General features: G+C 40.6%; 1 protein-coding gene across 4 annotated transcripts in view; it reads left to right on the top strand.

The window, feature by feature from the left end:
• Nucleotides 1–21,072, top strand: part of adgra1b (adhesion G protein-coupled receptor A1b) — a 522,173-nt gene that overhangs the window by 470,262 nt on the left and 30,839 nt on the right. For all 4 annotated transcript variants that reach the window (XM_061962586.1, XM_061962578.1, XM_061962594.1 and 1 more), the window contains one exon: nucleotides 220–343. In XM_061962586.1, coding sequence (XP_061818570.1) covers nucleotides 220–343 — 124 coding nt within the window. The remainder of the gene's footprint in view (nucleotides 1–219; nucleotides 344–21,072) is intronic.

Here is a 21,072-nt window from a genome sequence, read left to right as displayed (position 1 = left end):
GCACATTTAACAATACTGCGATAAAAATGATAACCGGTATATTATTGGCCACGTTAACCATGATATAAAATGTTCATATTGTTGCATCCCTGTTGTTTACTTTGACAGAGTGGGTGATTTCAATTACATCAAGAAACAGAATGAAGAAACACTGTGTGACGTTTGAAAAACTAACTAATTGAGATTACTCATTTTTTTCTTTTTTCTTTCTTTTGGCAGCGCAATCCGCATCAGTCGGAAGGGATGGCATATACTTCTCAACTTCTGTTTCCATACAGCTTTGACCTTCGCTGTGTTTGCTGGCGGCATCAATCGAATCAAATACCCCATCATCTGTCAAGCAGTAAGTGCATTCCCTTTTTGTGTGCCTCACTCACACAGCTGAAAGTGATTAGGAGTGTTCATTGTGGTGCTCTGTGGACCTACAAGACCCAGCTTTTGGTCACACAACTATGGCAGTGGCATTATGAGACCTGAGGATATTTATTTTATTGGACATTTTCTCCATGATGTTCAAAAGCAGCCAAATTGTATCTACATTAGGGGTTTAATGGTACATGTACGGTACAGAGCCAAGCTATTTCCCACACAGTGGATTGTGAACACCGGTCATTGCAATAAAAACAATACAATCCAGCCTGCTATGGCTAACTAAAAGGCTTAAGAAGAAACCAGAGCCTGGAGACCTTCCTAAAATCACCTGTTTTTAAAAACTCTGTCTCTCTGTGACAAATACAAGCAGATACGATAAAAGTAGTATACCACCATTATTCAGGAGAGATCAAGAACGAGGGCTACTAATTGCACCTAAGGCAATTAGAAACTTGTTGACTACAAATATACTCAAGCTCACTTATTCATAACCTTGCAAACATTTTACTTAAAGTTACTTTTATTTAGCCTTCTTTCTTGATTGATTCTTGATCATTGTAGAAAAAAAATGCTGAGCTTTTATTTAAAGGGGAACATTATCACAATTTCAGAAGGGTTAAAACCATTAAAAATCAGTTCCCAGTGGCTTATTTTATTTTTCGAAGTTTTTTTCAAAATTTTACCCATCACGCAATATCCCTAAAAAAAGCTTCAAAGTGCCTGATTTTAACCATCGTTATATACACCCGTCCATTTTCCTGTGACGTCACATAGTGATGCCGATACAAACAAACATGGCAGATAGAACAGCAAGTTTATAGCGACATTAGCTCGGATTCAGACTCGGATTTTAGCGGCTTAAGCGATTCAACAGATTACGCATGTATTGAAACGGATGGTTGTAGTGTGGAGGCAGGTAGCGAAAACGAAATTGAAGAAGAAACTGAAGCTATTGAGCCATATCGGTTTGAACCGTATGCAAGCGAAACCGACGAAAACGACACTACAGCCAGCGACACGGGAGAAAGCGAGGACAAATTCGGCGATCGCCTTCTAACCAACGATTGGCATGTGTTTGTTTGGCATTAAAGGAAACTAACAACTATGAACAAGGTTTACAGCATATGAAATACATTTGGCAACAACATGCACTTTGAGAGTGCAGACAGCCCAGTTTTCATCAATTAATATATTCTGTAGACATACCCTCATCCGCTCTCTTTTCCTGGGGGTCTGGCGGCAGATTTCTTTGACTTTATCGTTGGAAATGCATCTGCTTTGAGTGTCGCAGGATATCCACACATTCTTGCCATCTCTGTCGTAGCATAGCTTTCGTCGGTAAAGTGTGCGGAACAAATGTCCAATTTCTTGCCACTTTCGCATCTTTGGGCCACTGGTGCAACTTGAATCCGTCCCTGTTCGTGTCGTTACACCCTCCGACAACACACCGACGAGGCATGATGTCTCCAAGGTAAGGAAAACAGTCGAAAAAACGGAAAATAACAGAGCTGATTTGACTCTGTGTTTGTAATGTGTTTGAGAAAATGGCGGATTGCTTCCCGATGTGACGTCACATTGTGACGTCATCGCTACGAGAGCGAATAATAGAAAGGCATTTAATTCGCCAAAATTCACCCATTTAGAGTTCGGAAATCGGTTAAAAAAATATATGGTCTTTTTTCTGCAACATCAAGGTATATATTGACGCTTACATAGGTCTGGTGATAATGTTCCCCTTTAAACAAAAACTTCAAGTCAAAAAAATGATATAGTTAAAAATATTTTGGGCTTTTTATATTATATTTCTGACTGTTGAAACTGTGACTCTTAGACTTATCTGTTTTGTTACACTTTCTTAAATAGAAACACTGTATACCATGGTTGCCCGTGCGGCCTGAGAACTGTATGTTTTTAACCTTGTTGGTACCGGAAGAATAATTATTGAATGGCCGAATGACAGACTGTCTCCTAAGGGCCTGATCAACTAAGAGCCAAAAGCTAAACAGCGTGTGCAAACTATCACATTCTATGTACTATTAGTGGGCATGATGCTTTTGATCTACTAAAACTGCATGTACAATTAATAACTGGTGCAGACAGCCATATTTAAATGAGGTTTTTGCGTGTCTTATGTGGCTTTCACCACTCATTTACTGCATACTCATGCTCCTACTTGTGGTGTTTTTTCTGGGCATTTTGGAAGCAGTCCTGCAGTGCAATTACAGCAGAACCCACTTTTTAGTGCGCTGAAGGTGCACTCTGTAAATAAATAAATAAAAAGTCTGCTAACAATGGAGTCTATAGGGGCTCTCTATTTTGCCCACAAAACTCTCTAAATAACCATCCAAAACCCACAAACAATACTCTATTTACATCTTGTGACCTGAATACTAACCAAATATTAATAATGTTCTTATTATAAGCACTAACGCAGATGAAGTATTTTTAGCATTGATAACCGAGAGCTAACTATAGTTTATGCTGCACTGGACTCAAGGAGAGACTTTGATGTAATTGTAAAATTAAACTGAAAATGTTAGTAATGCAATATATATGGATGCAAACTGCCATAAAACTGTAAAGAAGAAGAAGAAGAAACTCATGCAGCATTGATGTCTTGTTTCTGCCGTTTCTGCTACCGCTGCATCGCGTCTCTACTCGTCAAGGTTACTCTCAATTATAAATTATGACTATCATCTGGATATTAGGAGAATTAAGAATCTAGAAGGCGTTCATCTGTGAAATTCAATTTATACCCGGGGATGGAGACAAACACACTACAACAGAATACTTTGTATGGATTTTAATTAATTATTAATCTAAACTGGGATATATGGACATCCTATCAGTTGTCATCACAGTGAGAGCAGACATTGTACAGTAAGCAATCATTTTATTATGTTTGTGGTTTATATTTCTTGTTTAGCGCTTATCAATACTCCTACATGATGCTAAGTCACTACGTTTCCATGCACTAAATTAGTCTGATATCTCAAATACTGTTTTTTTTTGTATTTTCACACCTTTGTGTGAAGTCCAAGTGTCCATGCACTATCTCTAATGCAACTATTGGTCATACGCCATGTGCTTCTCATACACTGGGGTGCGCTATTTCCATTTTTCGGTTGACCTATAACGTCACACGAGCCATCTGCGGATCATTACAACTCGTTTTAAGTAATGTCCGCAATAATATTGGCACAAATTTGAAATATTACGTTTCTAATGGCTATGTTGATGTTAAATAGCAGACAGCATCAATAAATGATCTTGGATTGCGCTACAAACACGACGCTACTACCAAGAATGTATCAGGGCGGATGCAGGTCGGATGCAATGATGCAATGCAGAAGAGTTTTTTCAAAGGAATTTTCGAATGAAAATAATGGAAACAAAACTATTCAATTAAGTTCATTCACAATGCTCTGTTGATTGATGGAAGGAGTTTTAAATCCGAAGGAAAAGACAGTTTGTGCCCCGACTGATATCCAGAGGAAGGTTGCTATTGTTTTGGACTATCTCGCACGTTGAGCAGAAAGTTAATCAGTTGGCATGCACAAATGCAGCGTGAAGAGGTTTGTTTTCGCTTTATTATTCTCCTTTAATATACCTGCTTCATCATCTTTCATCTCATTCGTATTTCGTTCGGGAGTCCGAATTAAAACCACATTTTACATTTCTTTAGCTACCTTCTTAAATAAATCTCCATTTCTTTGTTTCTACCATCAATGCACTTCAAAATGTTCTGTTCTTTTAATTTGTGAAGCTTCTGGGTTGTATTCCGTGCCTTGGCGCATGCGCGATACTCAGGGTCTTCTCCTGTCGCGCCCGCCCCCCTGAGAGATCTGGTTTCCAATCGCATATTCCAGGTGTGTTAGTCCGACTTTCCAAAAACCGAAAATAGACCTGAATAGACCCGCTCATCGGCAGTGCGCAGTATAACCAGGTGTGCCCAATGGTCCGAAAAATACGGTAATGTAAAAAACATGGTGTTTACTTGTTGATATCAATATAAAACACATAGTTTGGCTAATGCAGATAAAGTCTAATAAACAAGCTTATTTCTCCAACAACACCATGAGGTTCAGTGCAGCAGATTGGCCAAAAAAAAAACGGGAGTGATACCCCACACATCTAATACACAATCTTCAGCAGTTAAATAAAGGACGAGGGAGCATCCCAGTAAACAAGTTGTGGCCTGCTGTATGTTTCCTCACAGCATTAACTCTCAGTCACAGCAGGACACAGTGTTGAGAGGATGAAAGCAACATCAATTATTTTTCTCTTTCGCTGTATACTTTAAGTGCGGGACAAATGCGTCCGTCTGCAATATTGTCCACACCTGTCACAGTCACCATCTAACAGCAGTCCGCTCCTAAACGCACGCCGAGGTTCTACACCCCGTAAGTGAAGCCAGGGAAATTAAGTGCAACGAAGCGTTCGGCTCCGTTTACTCTGAGGGAAAATCTCCTGGAGCAAGATCCGTGTAGTTGCTTTTCGCCATGTTTTGTCGAGTAAAACGGTGCTGGTGCGCATGCGGCGACTTCCGTTCCGGGAAGTATGCAGTGTTGCCTAAAATGCATTAATAAATTACGCTTTTCCGGTAATTAAAACATTTAAACGGTGTAACTGACCGTCTGAATTTTTACTGCAATTTGTCATTTTTACTGTTAACCGTTACATCCCTTTCATGTAACACTATCACTGGAGGACAAGGCTAAGCATGTTTCACACAAAGAGTAAGCCAGGAGCAAGCTTGCTTATAGCTAGAATAGCCGCTAAGCTCGCTTGAAACCACACAAGAAATAGATGTGTACTTTTTAAAAATGTAGACGGAACCACGTTACAGCAGAAAGTAAGCAGTTCTTAACAGAAAATTTAACAAGTAGATTAATAAGAGTCTAGAGAGGATAATATAACGACTGTTGGTGTGTTAGCCTTATTGCAGTAAGTACACGTTACGTAGGAGGAGGGCGAATCAATCCATTAATTGATGGTGTTTATAAGGGTAGTATCAGTCATTAATTGATTCTAGAGTAATTAGGTCGATATTTTTATTTTGTCAAAAATAGTTTTGCTTTGTTTTTGTCAATGTTTACAAACTCTGGAAATAATTTCTTGCACAAGGAGGACTTTAAGGGCTTATTAAGGTATTTTGGATTTCGGAAGAACTGTGTACATACATCTACTGATGCTTAGTCTGGACACATCCTCAGTGACCTCTTGGATTCACCGGGCGTTTCGGGTCTCTCAACTGGTCATACGCCCTCCTCCAAGCGACCCAACCGGGGGTGATCAAATCCCTCGGCTTGTGTCCAGACGGCTAGCTAGCTACCATGACTCCAAGGATCTTCTCTTTTGAGCCACAACCATCTCGAGGCCCTTTCCGCCGCTTCGGTGGTACTGCGGATGGCTCTCCTCTTTCTCTCTCCATCGATGCCCAAACTGCTGAAGGCTCTGACCAAGGAACGGGCTGCAAATCCTCTGCATCCAACCTCCACAGGGAAACACCTTGCTCTCCAACCAGTCTGTTGACAGTCGCTGACCAGTCCTGCATACTTGGAGAGCTTCCTCTCAAAGGCTTCTTCCAGGCGACCTTCCCATGGGACTGTCAACTCCAGCAGCACAGCTTGTTGGGTGGACTCAGACACAAGGACAATGTCGGGTCGCAGAGTGGTGACTGCGATATGGCTGGGGAACTTCAGCTGGTTTTCAAGGTCCACCAACAACTGCCAGTCTTTTGCAGACGTCATGATGCCTGCTGATGTAGATAGATAGTAGTTTTTACCTTTGTTTTGTTATTATGTGCCATTAACTGTTTTGCTCAAACAATTGAATGAAATCAAAAAGAATAAAAAAATAGTTTCAATGTTGTGTTGATATTGTTACACTGTCAATAGCACTTAACATAAATACATTATACAATCTCCCTCATGGATGATCGATATCAGAAACCTCATCGGAACATCCCTACTGTCTACTGTTAATGACAAATGTCTGTATCATTTTGGCTTGTTGAGTTTTGTTTTAACTGGCCCACACAGACACCTTTTATATTTCCCTCATATAGTGCACTATCATGCTGGTTATTCTGATAAATATAATTCCTATAGGAAATAAACTAAATGGCTCGGTCCTGCAACACACCCTAACTGCCTCTTCATCACTTTCTGTGAATAAAGTAACATTAATGCACTTGCAGTACATTGAAGCGGAAATGGTTCCGTGAATGGTGAAACAAGGCTGGCACAGTTGGCAGATTATTTATCTTGTAGATCTCCATAGCTGTAAAATAAACTCACAATAAACTGCAACCGCCACTGCAAACTACAACCACTCTCAATATGTTTTATATCTTATCAATTTGACAGCAATAATTAAAGGATGGCCAGTGGGGTACAGTGTGGTCATCTGTGACCATGCATTTCTAGTTTCTTACAAGTTTACATGACCGCCTCATCAATAAACCTCCTATACTACTAAAGTGGTAGTTCACTCCTCTTTTTTGTAGCTACTAAACCAAGTTTGCCCTAATCGGATGGATATATTAGTCACAGTGAACGCAATGCAATGTACAAGATTGTATATGAAAAAAATATTAATCTGAATAAAAAACAAACCATGTCACAGGGCATATTCTTCTTTGAGTTAAAAGATGCATTCTGTTCTTGGGGACAGAACCAATATCGACAGTATGTTTACCTATTAGCATATAGAGTAAGGTTATCAGAGCTTATACCAGGTGGTTGGCTTGTAAAGGAGAGAGAAGTACAGGCATACTCGAAAACCCAAAATACATTAATGGCAGGACATCACAACCGCAATGACTGATCACCAGACGGGTTTGGTTATAATGACACATAATCTGGAGCAGAGAACCCTCCTCTCTCCGCTAACCTCAACGGGAGGCATAACTGCACTAACGGCACAGTATGATGCCAGAAAAAGTCTGATTGACACAACTTTTCAGTTCCATCTGCCTTCTGGCCTTCGCCTGTTTATATCAATAGGCTATGTTGGTTTCTTTTATTATGAACCACTGTGAGGTTATACTGTACTCAGTGTTCTCTGCTGTCATATAAAAATATGACATTTCATTTGTGTCCACTTCTGCATACAGAAATGCAGACTATCATTCATTTATTTCACCGTAGCTAGCTTTTATCGACCGGCAAAGACTTTGCCAATCTGATCGACTATGATTGGCTAATAATTAGCATACACGTCCCCGTCACACCAGGTCTTCCGTCAGGTGTGTCAATGACCTGCGGAAGATAGAAACACACAATAACGTTACCGGTCTGTTCCAAGATTGCACTTTTTTCTGGCAATTACTTTGTTTAAATTTCTTAAATGCATGAGGTAGTGCTGGACAATTTATCGAAAAATAACCAAAACCAACATTTAGAGCTACCGACAGACGTAAAACTACGTTGTCCGTTTTTTTTTCAAATGTTTTCTTTGTATTTCTCTTTCTCCAAAAAAAACATCCCTTTTAAGTACACTACTGGTTGTATAGTTACATGACAGGCAGCCAGGTGTCATAAAGAACAAAGGCTGCCAGAAAACCATCAAAAGAAGAAGTAGCCATGTGACACTGTCCCATCCAGCAGCGTTTCAAACTCAAACGCCACAGTACAACACGAGCAGTCTGTAACCAAAAGGAATTAATTTTCAGTTGTTTTGACAACTTTAGCTACAGTGAAGATCATGTTGACCGAAAAGTAGACTCGTAGTTAAATAATTAATCGTAAATCAAATTGTTACCATAATCGCTCAGCCCTAGCATGGGGCAAAGCCACATATTTCTGGGTATGTGACCAAGCATTGAAGTTGTGTGAATTATGTAAATACAGTAAATACCTTTCAATTGCTAATTACATTAAAGCCATGTTTAGCAATAAATGCAGCTTCTTTCCCTGCTTTTTAACATCACGATCAACAAATTCATTATGGTGCCTATAGAGTAGACTTACAGATCCTGAAGCACAGTGGATCAGTTGTTAGCACTGCTGAGCTTCTGGGTTCCAATATCAGCTTTCCGTTTTTTTTCTGTTATTGTGTGGCTCCTTTCAGGTAACACTCTTTTGAATTTTGCCTTTTAAGCACTGCAAGTTATGTTTATAACTCAAATAATTTCTAAGACAACTTTTTTTTTTTTTTTTACATCACGTCACCCTCATGTATCTGAACTTTGGATCCACACAAATTTCCACGCATTGATGTCAGGTCACTGGCAGAGCACCAAACTTGCCTGACTGGCAGAAAACTAAAACACAGTTTGAAAACAAGTATGTTAGACTCATTAAAAACGTTTACGACCCCTGTTGAATTAATCTTGAAGCAATACAGACTGCATAGTAACATTATATGGCTTCCGTGCTGTTGTTGTTCTTAATCAAAATTGTTAGCATGCTTCTATTATGCCCCTGCCCCTCTTCTACGCCTCCATGGCATTTGTTTCCTGTTGCACGTAATGCAAACTGAGCTCTGAAATCCAATTTGAGAGAGCAAAACGTTCAGACTGAAAATCGTATTTGAAGGCTGGTAGTGTGGACAGGGTCAAAATTGCCCTTAGGCGTGGATGTGAATGATTTCTCTGGCTACGCTGACAATACAGGGTTCACGTGACCTAATTCAGTTATTGGTTTATGTTTTTCCTCTCGCGTGGTCCAGTTGGTATATGAGTCTTGGCAGTGTAAGCAGAAAAAAACCCACATGGAATCAGATTTCTTCAGTTCAAAATCAGGTGGCGATCATAAGTGGCGAATAATCGAACATAAATCTAGTCTTCCAATGTGACTGCAGTGCCACCACACAGGTCAGATATTCTCAATTGCTGCAAGATGTCATAGATACAGTATATGCACACAATTACCCAAACGACACACCCACAGTATCACTGCAAAAAAGATACATCAAAATATAGAATAAAAATACTAGATTTTAGGAAAGAATACTGAACATTTATGAAATTAACTAGCTGCATGGACAGATAATTTTACTTGATGATAAGACATCCTAAATTAAGATTTGTATATTTAGAAATTAGCAGAATATTTAAACACAATTTCTAACCAAAATATCTTATTTTAATAGTTATTTTCAAAATTTTAGGTTTTTTAAACTGGAAGAGATACAATTTAATTATTCATGCTAAAAAAATAAGATTAGTCAATGACTAAAAATAAGCAAATAGCTACTAAAACTTGAGAAATTTCTAGAAATACAATTTCAAATCTTGGCAAGTGGCAAATAATTTGCCTTGACAACAGCACAGTAAAAGATTGTTGATACATTAAGCATTGTGTATGGAAAATGTTGGCTAATTGCAGCCCGCTTAAATGATACTTGTCTGTCATGGAGTGGTAGGGTACATCTTGAACTGGTTGCTCGTCACTCACAAGACACATTCAGTATGAACAAATAACTATTCACACCTATTGACAATTCAATTACCCTACCATGCATGTTTTTGGAACATGGGAGAAAACAGGAATACTGCACACCTAATGTAGTAAACCCATGGCGAGTACAGGGAGAAAATGCAAACATTAGTCGGAGCCAAGATTCAAACTCCGAACCTCCTGGTTGTGTAACAGACGGGCTCCAAGGCAAATACGCTGCCCTTCCCTATGACGATGACATATTACCCACTTTTTACCAGAAATAAAACCTAGTGCATGTACAATTTTTACAAAAAATACTGATTTTGGAGTTTGGTGCTTAACCCAAATAATCAAAGGTCTCTTTGAAAAAATTATTGGGTCATGCAACACACATTTCCATACCGGTACATTGAAACACAAATACTTTTATACTTTTGGCTTGGTCATTTTTCCCTATTTCAACTAATTTTTACGCAGTCAAAGTAAATTCCTGCCCTCCATCCTACTTGGTGGGAATTACTTAAAGAGCAAGTATAGAGCAAGAAAGTCTTCTAAACTTGAATCTTTGGCAGCTCTGTCAGGACATCAAATATGCACTACCCAATAAGCTCCTGTCTGCTGGCATGTTACATTTCTCTGCTCTGTATCTGTATGGTACTTTTCATTCTTCCATTGCTTCGCTATCACTTGCTATGTGCACATGGACACATGTAATCGGGAAACCCTGCAGTATTGTGTCATGCTTTATATTGTTTTCAATTTGTACAGGCTGGAACCAACTTGTCATGTTTACATAATTTTTTCATGGGGAAATTTGTTTCACTATACAAAGTATTCTTTTTACAAAACATGTTCAAGAATCAATTACATTTGTAGATCGAGGTTCCACTGTATTATGTATACAATGATGTGCATTATCTTTAAAATGAGCGCACACTTACAGAGTCGAGGAAACATCACGAATGTTCAATTAATTGCCCGTCCGTGTTATAAAGTGCATGCTCGTCTACCATTGAGCAAAAAGAAACAACTTAATGTTCTGTTGTTAAATAGGATTTTAAAACATGAGCTAAAGTCGCACATTTCTTATGAAACAAACCAAAAATCTTAATATATCTGGCAATATCCTCTTGTTTTTGTGTACTAGGCACAGAAGCAACCGCTAGCTCCTCTTTGTTTTCTCTTGTACGTCTCATTTTGGCCTCCAACTATATTTGGATTACACATTGAGGAGACGATTATGTGGGTGTGATCAAAGTCAAATAACCCATTACAAAGCTGATAACTTAAGTTAGAAATGTGACCTACATTCAAGTGATGGCTTAAAGTTGCTATAAAGAGGCTCTCATTGTTAAAGTGCTGCCATGAAATCAAATTTGATTGGGGAAGAAAACACCAAACCCTACTACAGCATCTGCAATGACTGGCTTAAAGCTTTCAATGTTGTCTAAATGGAAAAAAATGATGAGTAAACTGGCATCAAACACAATAAATACAGTATGTTTAAAACACTGTTTTTGATTCATTACAGGCTATAATAAAGTTGTCTTTATTACTGCTGTTCCAAATTAAGTAAGGAGTTGTGAATAATTAGTTATTTCCTTGCTCCATTACTAGTTTTATGGATTGTATTGTCACAATAGATCATTGTTGATGTTTTTATTCTGGCGTTGTCTGTTCCATTCAAGCTAAATATGAACATTGAAACTTTATTCTTCTTCAGTCGATTTACTGGCATTCAAACAACACCTGCACAGTGCCAAGGCAAAGACAAGTGCCGTGCCGCCCTAATACGGCGGCTAGCCGGCACCACATGGGGAGCTACGACGAAGACACTGCACATGTCCACGCTGGCCCTGGTGTTGTCAGCCGCCGAGTACTGTGCCCCAGTTTGGTGCCGTAGCGCCCATGTAAAGAAGTTGGATGTCGCCCTCAACAGCGCCCTGCGGACCGTCTCCGGGTGCCTGCGAGGGACCCCAGTTAACCAACTGCCCATCCTCGCTGGCATCACCCCGGCAAACATCAGACGAGAAGCAGCCACACTGGCCCTCTCCCGAGAGGCACAGACCAGCGAATCCCACCTCCTCCATAAGATCGTCACAGAAACACCGCGACGCGTGCGCCTAAAGTCAAGGCGCCCCTTTGCCATGCAAGCCCACGAGCTGCTCAGCACAACATCAGCTGATATTTCCAAGGCCACCTGGGTCAAGACGAGATGGAGAGAACAGTGGAAGTTAGCAGAACCATCTAGGCTGCACCACTACATCGACGACCCCACAGACGTCTCCGGGCAGGAACTGCCCCGGAAGCAGTGGACAACCCTCAACCACTTGAGGACCGGCGTCGGACGCTACGGAGCAGCAATGAAGAGGTGGGGACTTGCAGAAGATGCCTCCTGCGAGTGTAAGGACCCAGTCCAGACAGTAGAACATATAGTAACTAGTTGCCCCAAACACCGGCCACCGAATGGCGAACAAGGTCTGATTGACCTGGACGATGACACGTTGATCTGGCTTGCCTCAACAGAGCTGGAAATCTAAAAACACACGACAGAAGAAGAAGAACAAGAACAAGAAGTCGATTTACATTCCTACCATCACCTATGATTATACGCTTTGTGTAATGACCGGAAGGACAAGATTTGCGGGTACAAGCGTGAATTGGTTTTCTCTTTAGGTTGGCAGGCTCCTTTCGAGATATGGTGAGAAGCTTTGTCATTTGGGAAGAACTCGGAGTAAAGTCACTGCTCCTCCACATCAAAAGAGTCAGATGAGGTGGCTCTGGCATCTAGTGTTGATGCCCTTCGGACGCATCCCTGGGGAGATGTGCTGGGTACGTCTGACCGGTAGGAGGTCGTAGGGAAAACCCAGAACACGTTGGTGAGACCTGGGACCTTCTGTATTAAGCTTGTGTTTGCACAAAAACCTGGTGTACGGCCTTTTTCATGGCAAAGATAAGATGTATCAAAAGTGAAATCTATGTGGAAATCTGCGGGACATCACGCCAACTTTATGCGTCAAGTACGCACATTTCTACAGGCCGTGGATACTTTGGTGACACACTGAGGTGGTCTTTCAGACTATGCAACATTTGATTTCAACAATGTAAAAAGATCGAGGCAAGGACACAAAATTAACTTTTTCACAAATGCATTTAATGCTTCATATTCATATTATTATTTATGAAAACGTCTCATAATTTAAGTAAGCGATCATTTTGCAACAGCAAATCCTCTCCTGTGTTGTAATACTAAATTGAGTGATCAAACTAGTCAAAGTAATTTGTATCCTTTGTGATATGCTGGCAGACTAAATATTGCATACTTTTCACAAAAACTGTGTTCTAGGCTCTACTGTATGAGAAAATGTTGTAAGTTATACAAAATATATTTATTTTGGGAGAATTCAGAGGCATCCACTTCTTCTAAAATTTTGCGTATCATTGCTGCGAGCACTACTTCAACTTTGGTCATCTATTTTGGCCATGCACATCCATATTTTTATTCACTTTCTTCCTGATGCCCAACCATTTTGTTTTTATTTCAGCCTGTGTGCAGTTTTCAGAGCACACGGAATTCTGACAATCTCAACCCTATTTTGATCGCTCAAAATTACGGAAAAACAGCACCTTCCACTGCCTTCTATTGAATTGTGATTGAGGAGAGCGTACAGAGCTCAGGCACATGACTAATTTCAATATGATTTGCATATTTATAAGGGGTCCTGGTCTGGCATACTTGTTTGTATCGTTTTTTTTTTCATTTCTAGGGGTGTCCCAATCTGATATTGATATCAGATATCTGTCTGATATCAGCAAAAAACATGTATCGGATAATATTGGCTTGCATATATAATCACAGATATAAGCTCCAATACAAGCATTCTTAAATCTAAATGTCCTCCAATAAGCGCACAAATTTGATATATTCTTATATTTCAGTGAAGTAATTTGTAAAACGTAAACATGGTAGGCTAAATTGTAGGCCGCTAGGAGCTCGTATCGACACGATAACACACGAGCTAGTCAAACATAATAAGTGTCCTTAACTGAACAATATCGCAGTCTAAAACACAACATTTGTCATGATACTATTAATAAATTATAGTTGCATATTACTTACAAATACAAAGTATTCAAGGCAGAAGCATATTAAAAAGTATCCAGTAACAAATGTAACCATTAAACTTATTCCAATAGGACGTTGACTTAATGAAATATTGTGACCACTCAATGACACCCAAAAACAAATGATCCTACTACCACAAGCTGTCATGGTTTGTGTTTTCCATACCAACCATCGTTCTCAGAGTGCTTTTACTTGATCAAGCCTCGTCTAACATTCCACACCACAACATTCTAAAACTATGTTGTATGATTTGTGCTGATATTGTTTCGGATTAATGTTGGTATTTACCGATAATCAAGGTACTCAAGCCCAAGCAATCAAGAGCCTCAAGAACAGCAAGACACCAGGACTCGACGAGGTATCTGCTGAGTTGCTGAAGCACGGTCAAGAGGTGGTCGTGGAGAGCCTCACGCACCTGTTCAACCTGATCTGGCAAGCCGAAGAGGTCCCTGCCGACTGGAGACGGGGGGTTATAGTGACGCTGCCAAAGAAGGGAAACCTCGCAGACTGCAACAACTGGCGGGGCATCACACTGCTGTCGATCCCAGGCAAGGTTTTCTGTAGTGTGCTGCTCCAACGCCTAAAACACGAGGTAGATAACATCTTAAGGGAAGAGCAAGCCGGCTTCCGAAAGGGAAGGTCCTGCGCGGAACAGATCTTCACTCTTCGCAACATCATAGAACAGTGCCAAGAACTCGACACACCTCATTATCAATTACATCGATTTCAAGAAAGCCTTCGACAGCATCCACCGGGAATCACTGTGGCAGATCCTGCAGCTATACGGTATACCATCAAAGTACGTCAACATCTTCAGAGCCCTGTACCACAACTCCACCTGTCGAGTGAAAACCACCAACAGCACAACCGACGACTTTGACATTGTGACCGGGGTAAGACAGGGTTGCATCTTGTCTCCCTTACTGTTAATCATTGTCATAGACTTTGTCATGAGGAAGTCTGTCGTCGGAACAAACCTCGGCATTAAGTGGGGAGGGTGCAGACTGGCAGATCTGGACTTTGCGGACGACTTGGCTCTGCTTAGCCATTCCTACGCTGCGCTCCAAAAATTGACCAACAATCTGCATGAGCAAGGGGAAAAAGTCGGCCTACGTATAAGCCAAGAGAAGACCAAGGCCATGACCGTCGCAAAAGACCAAAATGTTCCACTGCTCACCGTAGGCGAACAAGGCATAGAGTACGTTGAGAACTTCACGTATCTTGGAAGCAACATCTCAAACACTGGAGACGCAGAAAAGGATGTACAGACCAGAATCGGAAAAGCTGCAGGAGTCTTCCAACGCCTCCGTAACATCTGGTCATCAAAATCTATCAGTACGTCCACAAAGCTGCGCCTCTATATGTCAGTGGTCATCCCGACAGTGACCTATGCCTGTGAGACATCAAGCATTACCAACAAGCTGGATGTCTTCCACCGTCGGTGCCTCAGATACATCTTGAGGATCTCATGGAGAGACCACATCCCCAATGAAGAGGTGATGAGAAGGGCAGGGGTAGCACTATTGTCTGACATAGTCTCTGACATGAGAAGGAGAATGGCTGGACACGTACTCCGACTGCCAAGAGAGAGACCGGCAAGTGTGGCAATGGACTGGGTGCTAGAAGGGGGAAAGAGGAAGAGAGGACGGCCAAAGAAGACGTGGAGATAAACAGCCAAGGAAGACCTGAGAGAGATGGGAGTCAGCTGGCATGGAGCAAGAAGGGTCGACAGTGACCGGAACAAATGGAGGGGACTCGTCGCCCAATGTTCCAACAGGAATGGGGGGAACTAAGTCTAAGTCTAAGTCAAGGTACTCAAGATACTTTAATGTCGGTACCGTATCTATCAGCGTAATAGCAGACAACTAAATCTTAGAGGTCATTTTTTGGCTCCATTTTTAGTTAATTATTTGCTGTACTAAAATATTATCCAAAATGGAAATTAAAAAAGGTACTTTATTGTGAAAGTTATGTAGTATTTTTTTTTGTCTTTTATAATATCACCCCTGCTGGAAAACCATTTGCCTTAAAGATCAAAAAGTGATTGCATCAATGCAAGAGTGAAGTCTAAAATAAGAAAAGCGGTCAAAAAGGTCAGTAAACAAGCTATTAAAAATTTCTAACAGTGTGTGTAGTGAGTCTACATTTGCCAGCCTGATGCCTTTTAATGGGAAGAACATTAATTAGATTCCAGTTGGCTGTTTGCAGCTCATCCTTTGTTGACTGCGTGATCAATGTGCTGCTCACGGATGCGATCACTGGCTGAAATATTTAATATTTACCCAAGGTAGCCTGATAACAAAGGCTTTTATTCTCATCTGATGAGAATAGCAAAATGTCTCAAATATGACAGAGTTTAGCAGACTCAGGCATAGATAAATTGCTGTGTTTATTCATTATATGTTAATTATATCCAGTGTACAGAGTAATATAATACTACAGTCGCACCTTGCCATGTTGCACTCCAAATATTGCAGCTTCACTACATCCCAGATGTCTCTTTTAAGCATGGATTTTTTTAGCCTAAATCAAGCCTTAAATGAAGTATTATTTATGTGTTGTATCAGTATTTCTCAAACTGTGGTACGCGGGCTCAATCTAGTGCTACGCCTAAGAATTGCTTAGTTCAGGAGTCCCCAGGCTACAGCCTGAGGATTGTCCCTAGGTTATTTTTAAAACATGAATATCAATGTCTTGTTATGAAGTTACTGCCTGATGGATGAGGTCAACAGCAATCATTGTTGACCATGTGCAATATTTGTGACATTGCAGTCCACAGACTCACTCATTGGTACTAATTCAGACAACCTTCCAAACTCATGGTCCGAGTAATCAAAACAAACACAGAACATGGGGTACAAAAACACAACTTGCCCACTGAACTATGTGGACGTTGTAAAAAATGTTGATAGTATCATACACAATTCATAAATACACCCATTTGTGGCCGAGTGGTTAGAGTGTCCGCCCTGAGATTGGTAGGTTGTGAGTTCAAACCGGGGCCGAGTCATACCAAAGACTATAAAAATGGGACCCATTACCTCCCTGCTTGGCACTCAGCATCAAGGGTTGGAATTGAGGTTTAAATCACCAAAAATGATACCCGGGCGCTGCCACCGTTGCTGTCCACTGCTCCCCTCACCTCCCAGGGGGTGAACAAGGGTATGGGTCAAATGCAGAGGACACATTTTACCACATCTTGTGTGTGTGTGACAATCATTGGTACTTTAACTTTAACACTTAACTTTAACATGTTTGACACATTTCAGTTGCTTGAAGGACAACAATAGAAGATGGATGGATAGATTGATATTTCTGATTGATTACAAAACTGTAAGGAGGTCGTTAGGGAAGTAAACAAGGCAGTGATGGTTCACATTAAAGGCCTCATATTTTCTCCTCCAAACATATTGCTGGGTATTGTGGCCAAACAGCTAAATTTTTGTTTCATCTGACATCACATGGACAAAGATAAGACATTCTGGAGGAAAGTTCTGTGGTAACCAATTTTGTCAAGAGGAGTGGTCAAAATTTCAACCAGAAACTTGCCAGAAGCTTGTGGATGACTACTAAAAGCAGTAAAGCTTGGCAAGGGACATGTAACCAAATATTAACATTGTTGTATGTATACTTTTGACCCAGCAGATTTAGTCACATTTTCAGTGGACCCATAATAAATTCATAAAATAACTTCATGAATGTTTTTTGTGACAAAAGAGTATGTGCTCCAATCACTCTATCACAAAAAAATAAGAGTTGTAGAAATTATTGGAAACTCAAGACAGCCATGACATTATGTTCTTTACAAGTGTATATAAACTTCTGACCAAGACTATACATATATATATGTATATATAACACAGCAATAAAGTACATATTGCGCACATACGATTGTACCATGCGTAGACCAACAACAAACCAAAACAAGAAAGTTAAAGTTAAAGTACCAATGATTGTCACACACACTAGGTGTGGTGAAATTTGTCCTCTGCATTTAACCCATCCCCTTGTTCACCCCCTGGGAGGTGAGGGGAGCAGTGGGCTGCAGCTGTGCCGCGCCCGGGAATCATTTTTGGTGATTTAACCCCCAATTCCGACCCTTGATGCTGAGTGCCAAGCAGGGAGGTAACGGGTCCCATTTTTATAGTCTTTGGTATGACTCGGCCGGGATTTGAACTCACAACCTACCAATCTCAGGGCGGACACTCTAACCACTAGGCCACTGAGTAGGTCAAGAAAAGACCATTCTAACACCCACATACACCGCAGTGGCTTTTGCAGTGCTCGACGCCATTGTCTGCTTAGGTAGGGGGGCAGCTGGGCCAGAGACAGGAACAGACCCAACAAAGAAACCAAGAGAGCTGTCCCAGGCCGCCCACCAGCCCCCGGCCAATATCCAGTCTGAACGGATGAGCGAGAGTCGGTCCAGTGAGACCGAAGTGTCAGACCCCTGCCCATCCATCCAGGGCCTGGCAAAAAACAGTCCTTCCCGACATTCATTGCTAGCTCCGCAGCCCCGTCGCATTCTCTGCATCTCCTCTGGTCTCTACATGCAGACTCCAATGTGGCAGAGAGCCAGGAGCTCGTCTCCCGAGCAAACACGGCCATGGCTACCCCAGAGGCAGATCCAAACGTTAACAAAAAAGCGCCCGAAAGCAGCGCAGAAGTCACGAAAGTGCCACCCCTTGTTGTGCAGTCTGGAAGGGGCCCAATTTCAAAGTAAAGAAAAACACATGAAAACAAGAGGGAAACATCAAGAACATAAAAACGTATTATGTTGTGGTGATCGATAGTCACCAAGTAGGACTTCTGTTTCCGAGTAAAGAGTGGCAACAAGGTGGCTAATCTTCAAAGCGACAATCAACTTGACCGATTTTTGGAGTAACAACTTTTTTACGCACTTCATTTTCGACTCCTGACTCATCAACAACACATCTCCACATTGCTGAGCCTTTGACGTGAGTAACAGCGGGACGTAGCAGGACTCAATGGGACTTAATGCTAACACGGCTGCTATCAGTTATCAGTATCTATCAGCAATTCTAAGTGGAGATGAACTCTGCTGATGCACTTCATCAGTTCTACATGATATTGGTGAGCGTTTGGCTTGAGCCATGTGAAATGACAACATGGAGCACACAAGGTTTACAACATAGTTGCCCATGTTTTCAGCACATGAAAGCCCAGTTCTAACTTAAAGTAATTATCCAGGATGTAACAAAGTATTTCCACGTAGTGGCCGTGCTGTAGTGGCCGCGTGACGGCCATAACAATGACACTCGGAGGATTCTCCAGGGTGCCAGTGGCTATTATAATCTATAATAGAACGGATTCAAGGCTACTATTTTGGGTGAAATGAATGTAAAGGTGACTATATGGGTGTTATTTCATGGATCCAATAATGTAAATAAAAAAATTGTATTAAGAAGGTTTTAATCGTTTTTTATGTTCTAGGACAGTGGTTCTTAACCTTGTTGGAGGTACCGAAACCCCACCAGTTTCTATATGCGCATTAACCGAACCCTTCTTTAGTGATAAATAAAATGTTTTTTTTCAAATTCAAGACAAATTGATATGTTTTTGGTAACACTTTAGTATGGGGAACGTATTATAAGTAACAAAGACTTAATTTAGAGTTATTTGGTTAGGGTTAGGGTTAGAGGGTTAGGATTATAATAAGGCCATGCCGAACAAGGCATTAATAAGTACTTAATAATGACTAGTTAAGAGCCAATATGTTACTAATTTGCATGTTAATAAGTAACTAATGAATGGTGAATATGTTCCCTATACTAAAGTGTTACCATGTTTTTTTACTGGTGCACAAAATGAACCTGTTCAAAGAACAAAACCAACACAGTGCATAAACTCACAACAAATCACACACCTGCAAATCAGTTTGACTTCTGCTGTTGCCGTATCCGTAATACGCCGATAGGGAGAAGTTTTTATTTACACGATGAGTAGGGTGTGTCTTGACCTCCGCCGAACCCCTGAGCCCGACCCACCGAACCCCTAGGGTTCGATCGAACCCAGGTTAAAAACCACTGTTCTAGGAACATATTAGATTTAATGATAATTATATAACTTTGGGTTTCTCTCCCACAGATTAGATTGATTTTTTAGTGATGAACACGACGTCCAGGAAACCCACAATAATGTGTGTCCTTGGCCATATTTAAACATATGTGTTTGGAGGAAACCTTAGTTATTAGTTGTTTACTCTGTAAACCAAAATCGTGACTGCTCTTTTCATTTAAGACGTCCAACAAAAAATTAGGAACACACCTTAAGGCAGTGCTTATCAAATATTTTCTGTTACGCCCTCCCCTAGGAAGAAGAAAATATTGCCCTCTCCCCACTCTCTATTGTGGCTATATATTGTATAATTTGTCTATAAAATTGTTATAAGTAAACCTCTCCATAACAATGGGAAACAATACACCAGTCTTTCCTTGTTTGCTTAATGCCTGTCATCCTAGGATGAGATGCTATACTATATATAACCTGGCTAGGTTTCAAATATATATATATATATATATATATATATATATATATATATATATATATATATATATATATATATTATATATATTATATATATATATATATATATATATATATTATACCGTATTTTCCGCACTATAAGGCGCACCGGATTATTAGCCGCACCTTCAATGAATGGCATATTTCATAACTTTGTCCACCAATAAGCCGCCCCGGAATATAAGCCGCGCCTACGCTGCGCTAAAGGGAATGTCAAAAAAACAGTCAGATAGGTCAGTCAAACTTTAATAATATATTAAAAACCAGCGTTCTAACAACTCTGTTCACTCCCAAAATGTACGCAAATGTGCAATCACAAACATAGTAAAATTCAAAATAGTGCAGAGCAATAGCAACATAATGTTGCTCGAACGTTAATGTCACAACACACAAAATAAACATAGCGCTCACTTTCTGAAGTTATTCTTCATTCGTAAATCCTTCGTCTTCGGTGTCCGAAGTGAAAAGTTGGGCAAATTTACGATCCACTGGCAGATGTTGGCGTCGTCTGGCGCTGCCTCCTCGTCTTAGTGAAGGTGTGTTCGCCTTCTGTCTTCCATTGTTCCCACGCAGTTAGCAGTCTAGCTTCGAATGCCCTGTTGACACCAATATCTAGCGGCTGGAGGTCTTTTGTCAATC

This window comes from Nerophis lumbriciformis, linkage group LG02 (assembly GCF_033978685.3).
Source record: "Nerophis lumbriciformis linkage group LG02, RoL_Nlum_v2.1, whole genome shotgun sequence".
NCBI lineage: Eukaryota > Metazoa > Chordata > Actinopteri > Syngnathiformes > Syngnathidae > Nerophis > Nerophis lumbriciformis.
This window is presented reverse-complemented; position numbering and strand designations above follow the sequence as displayed.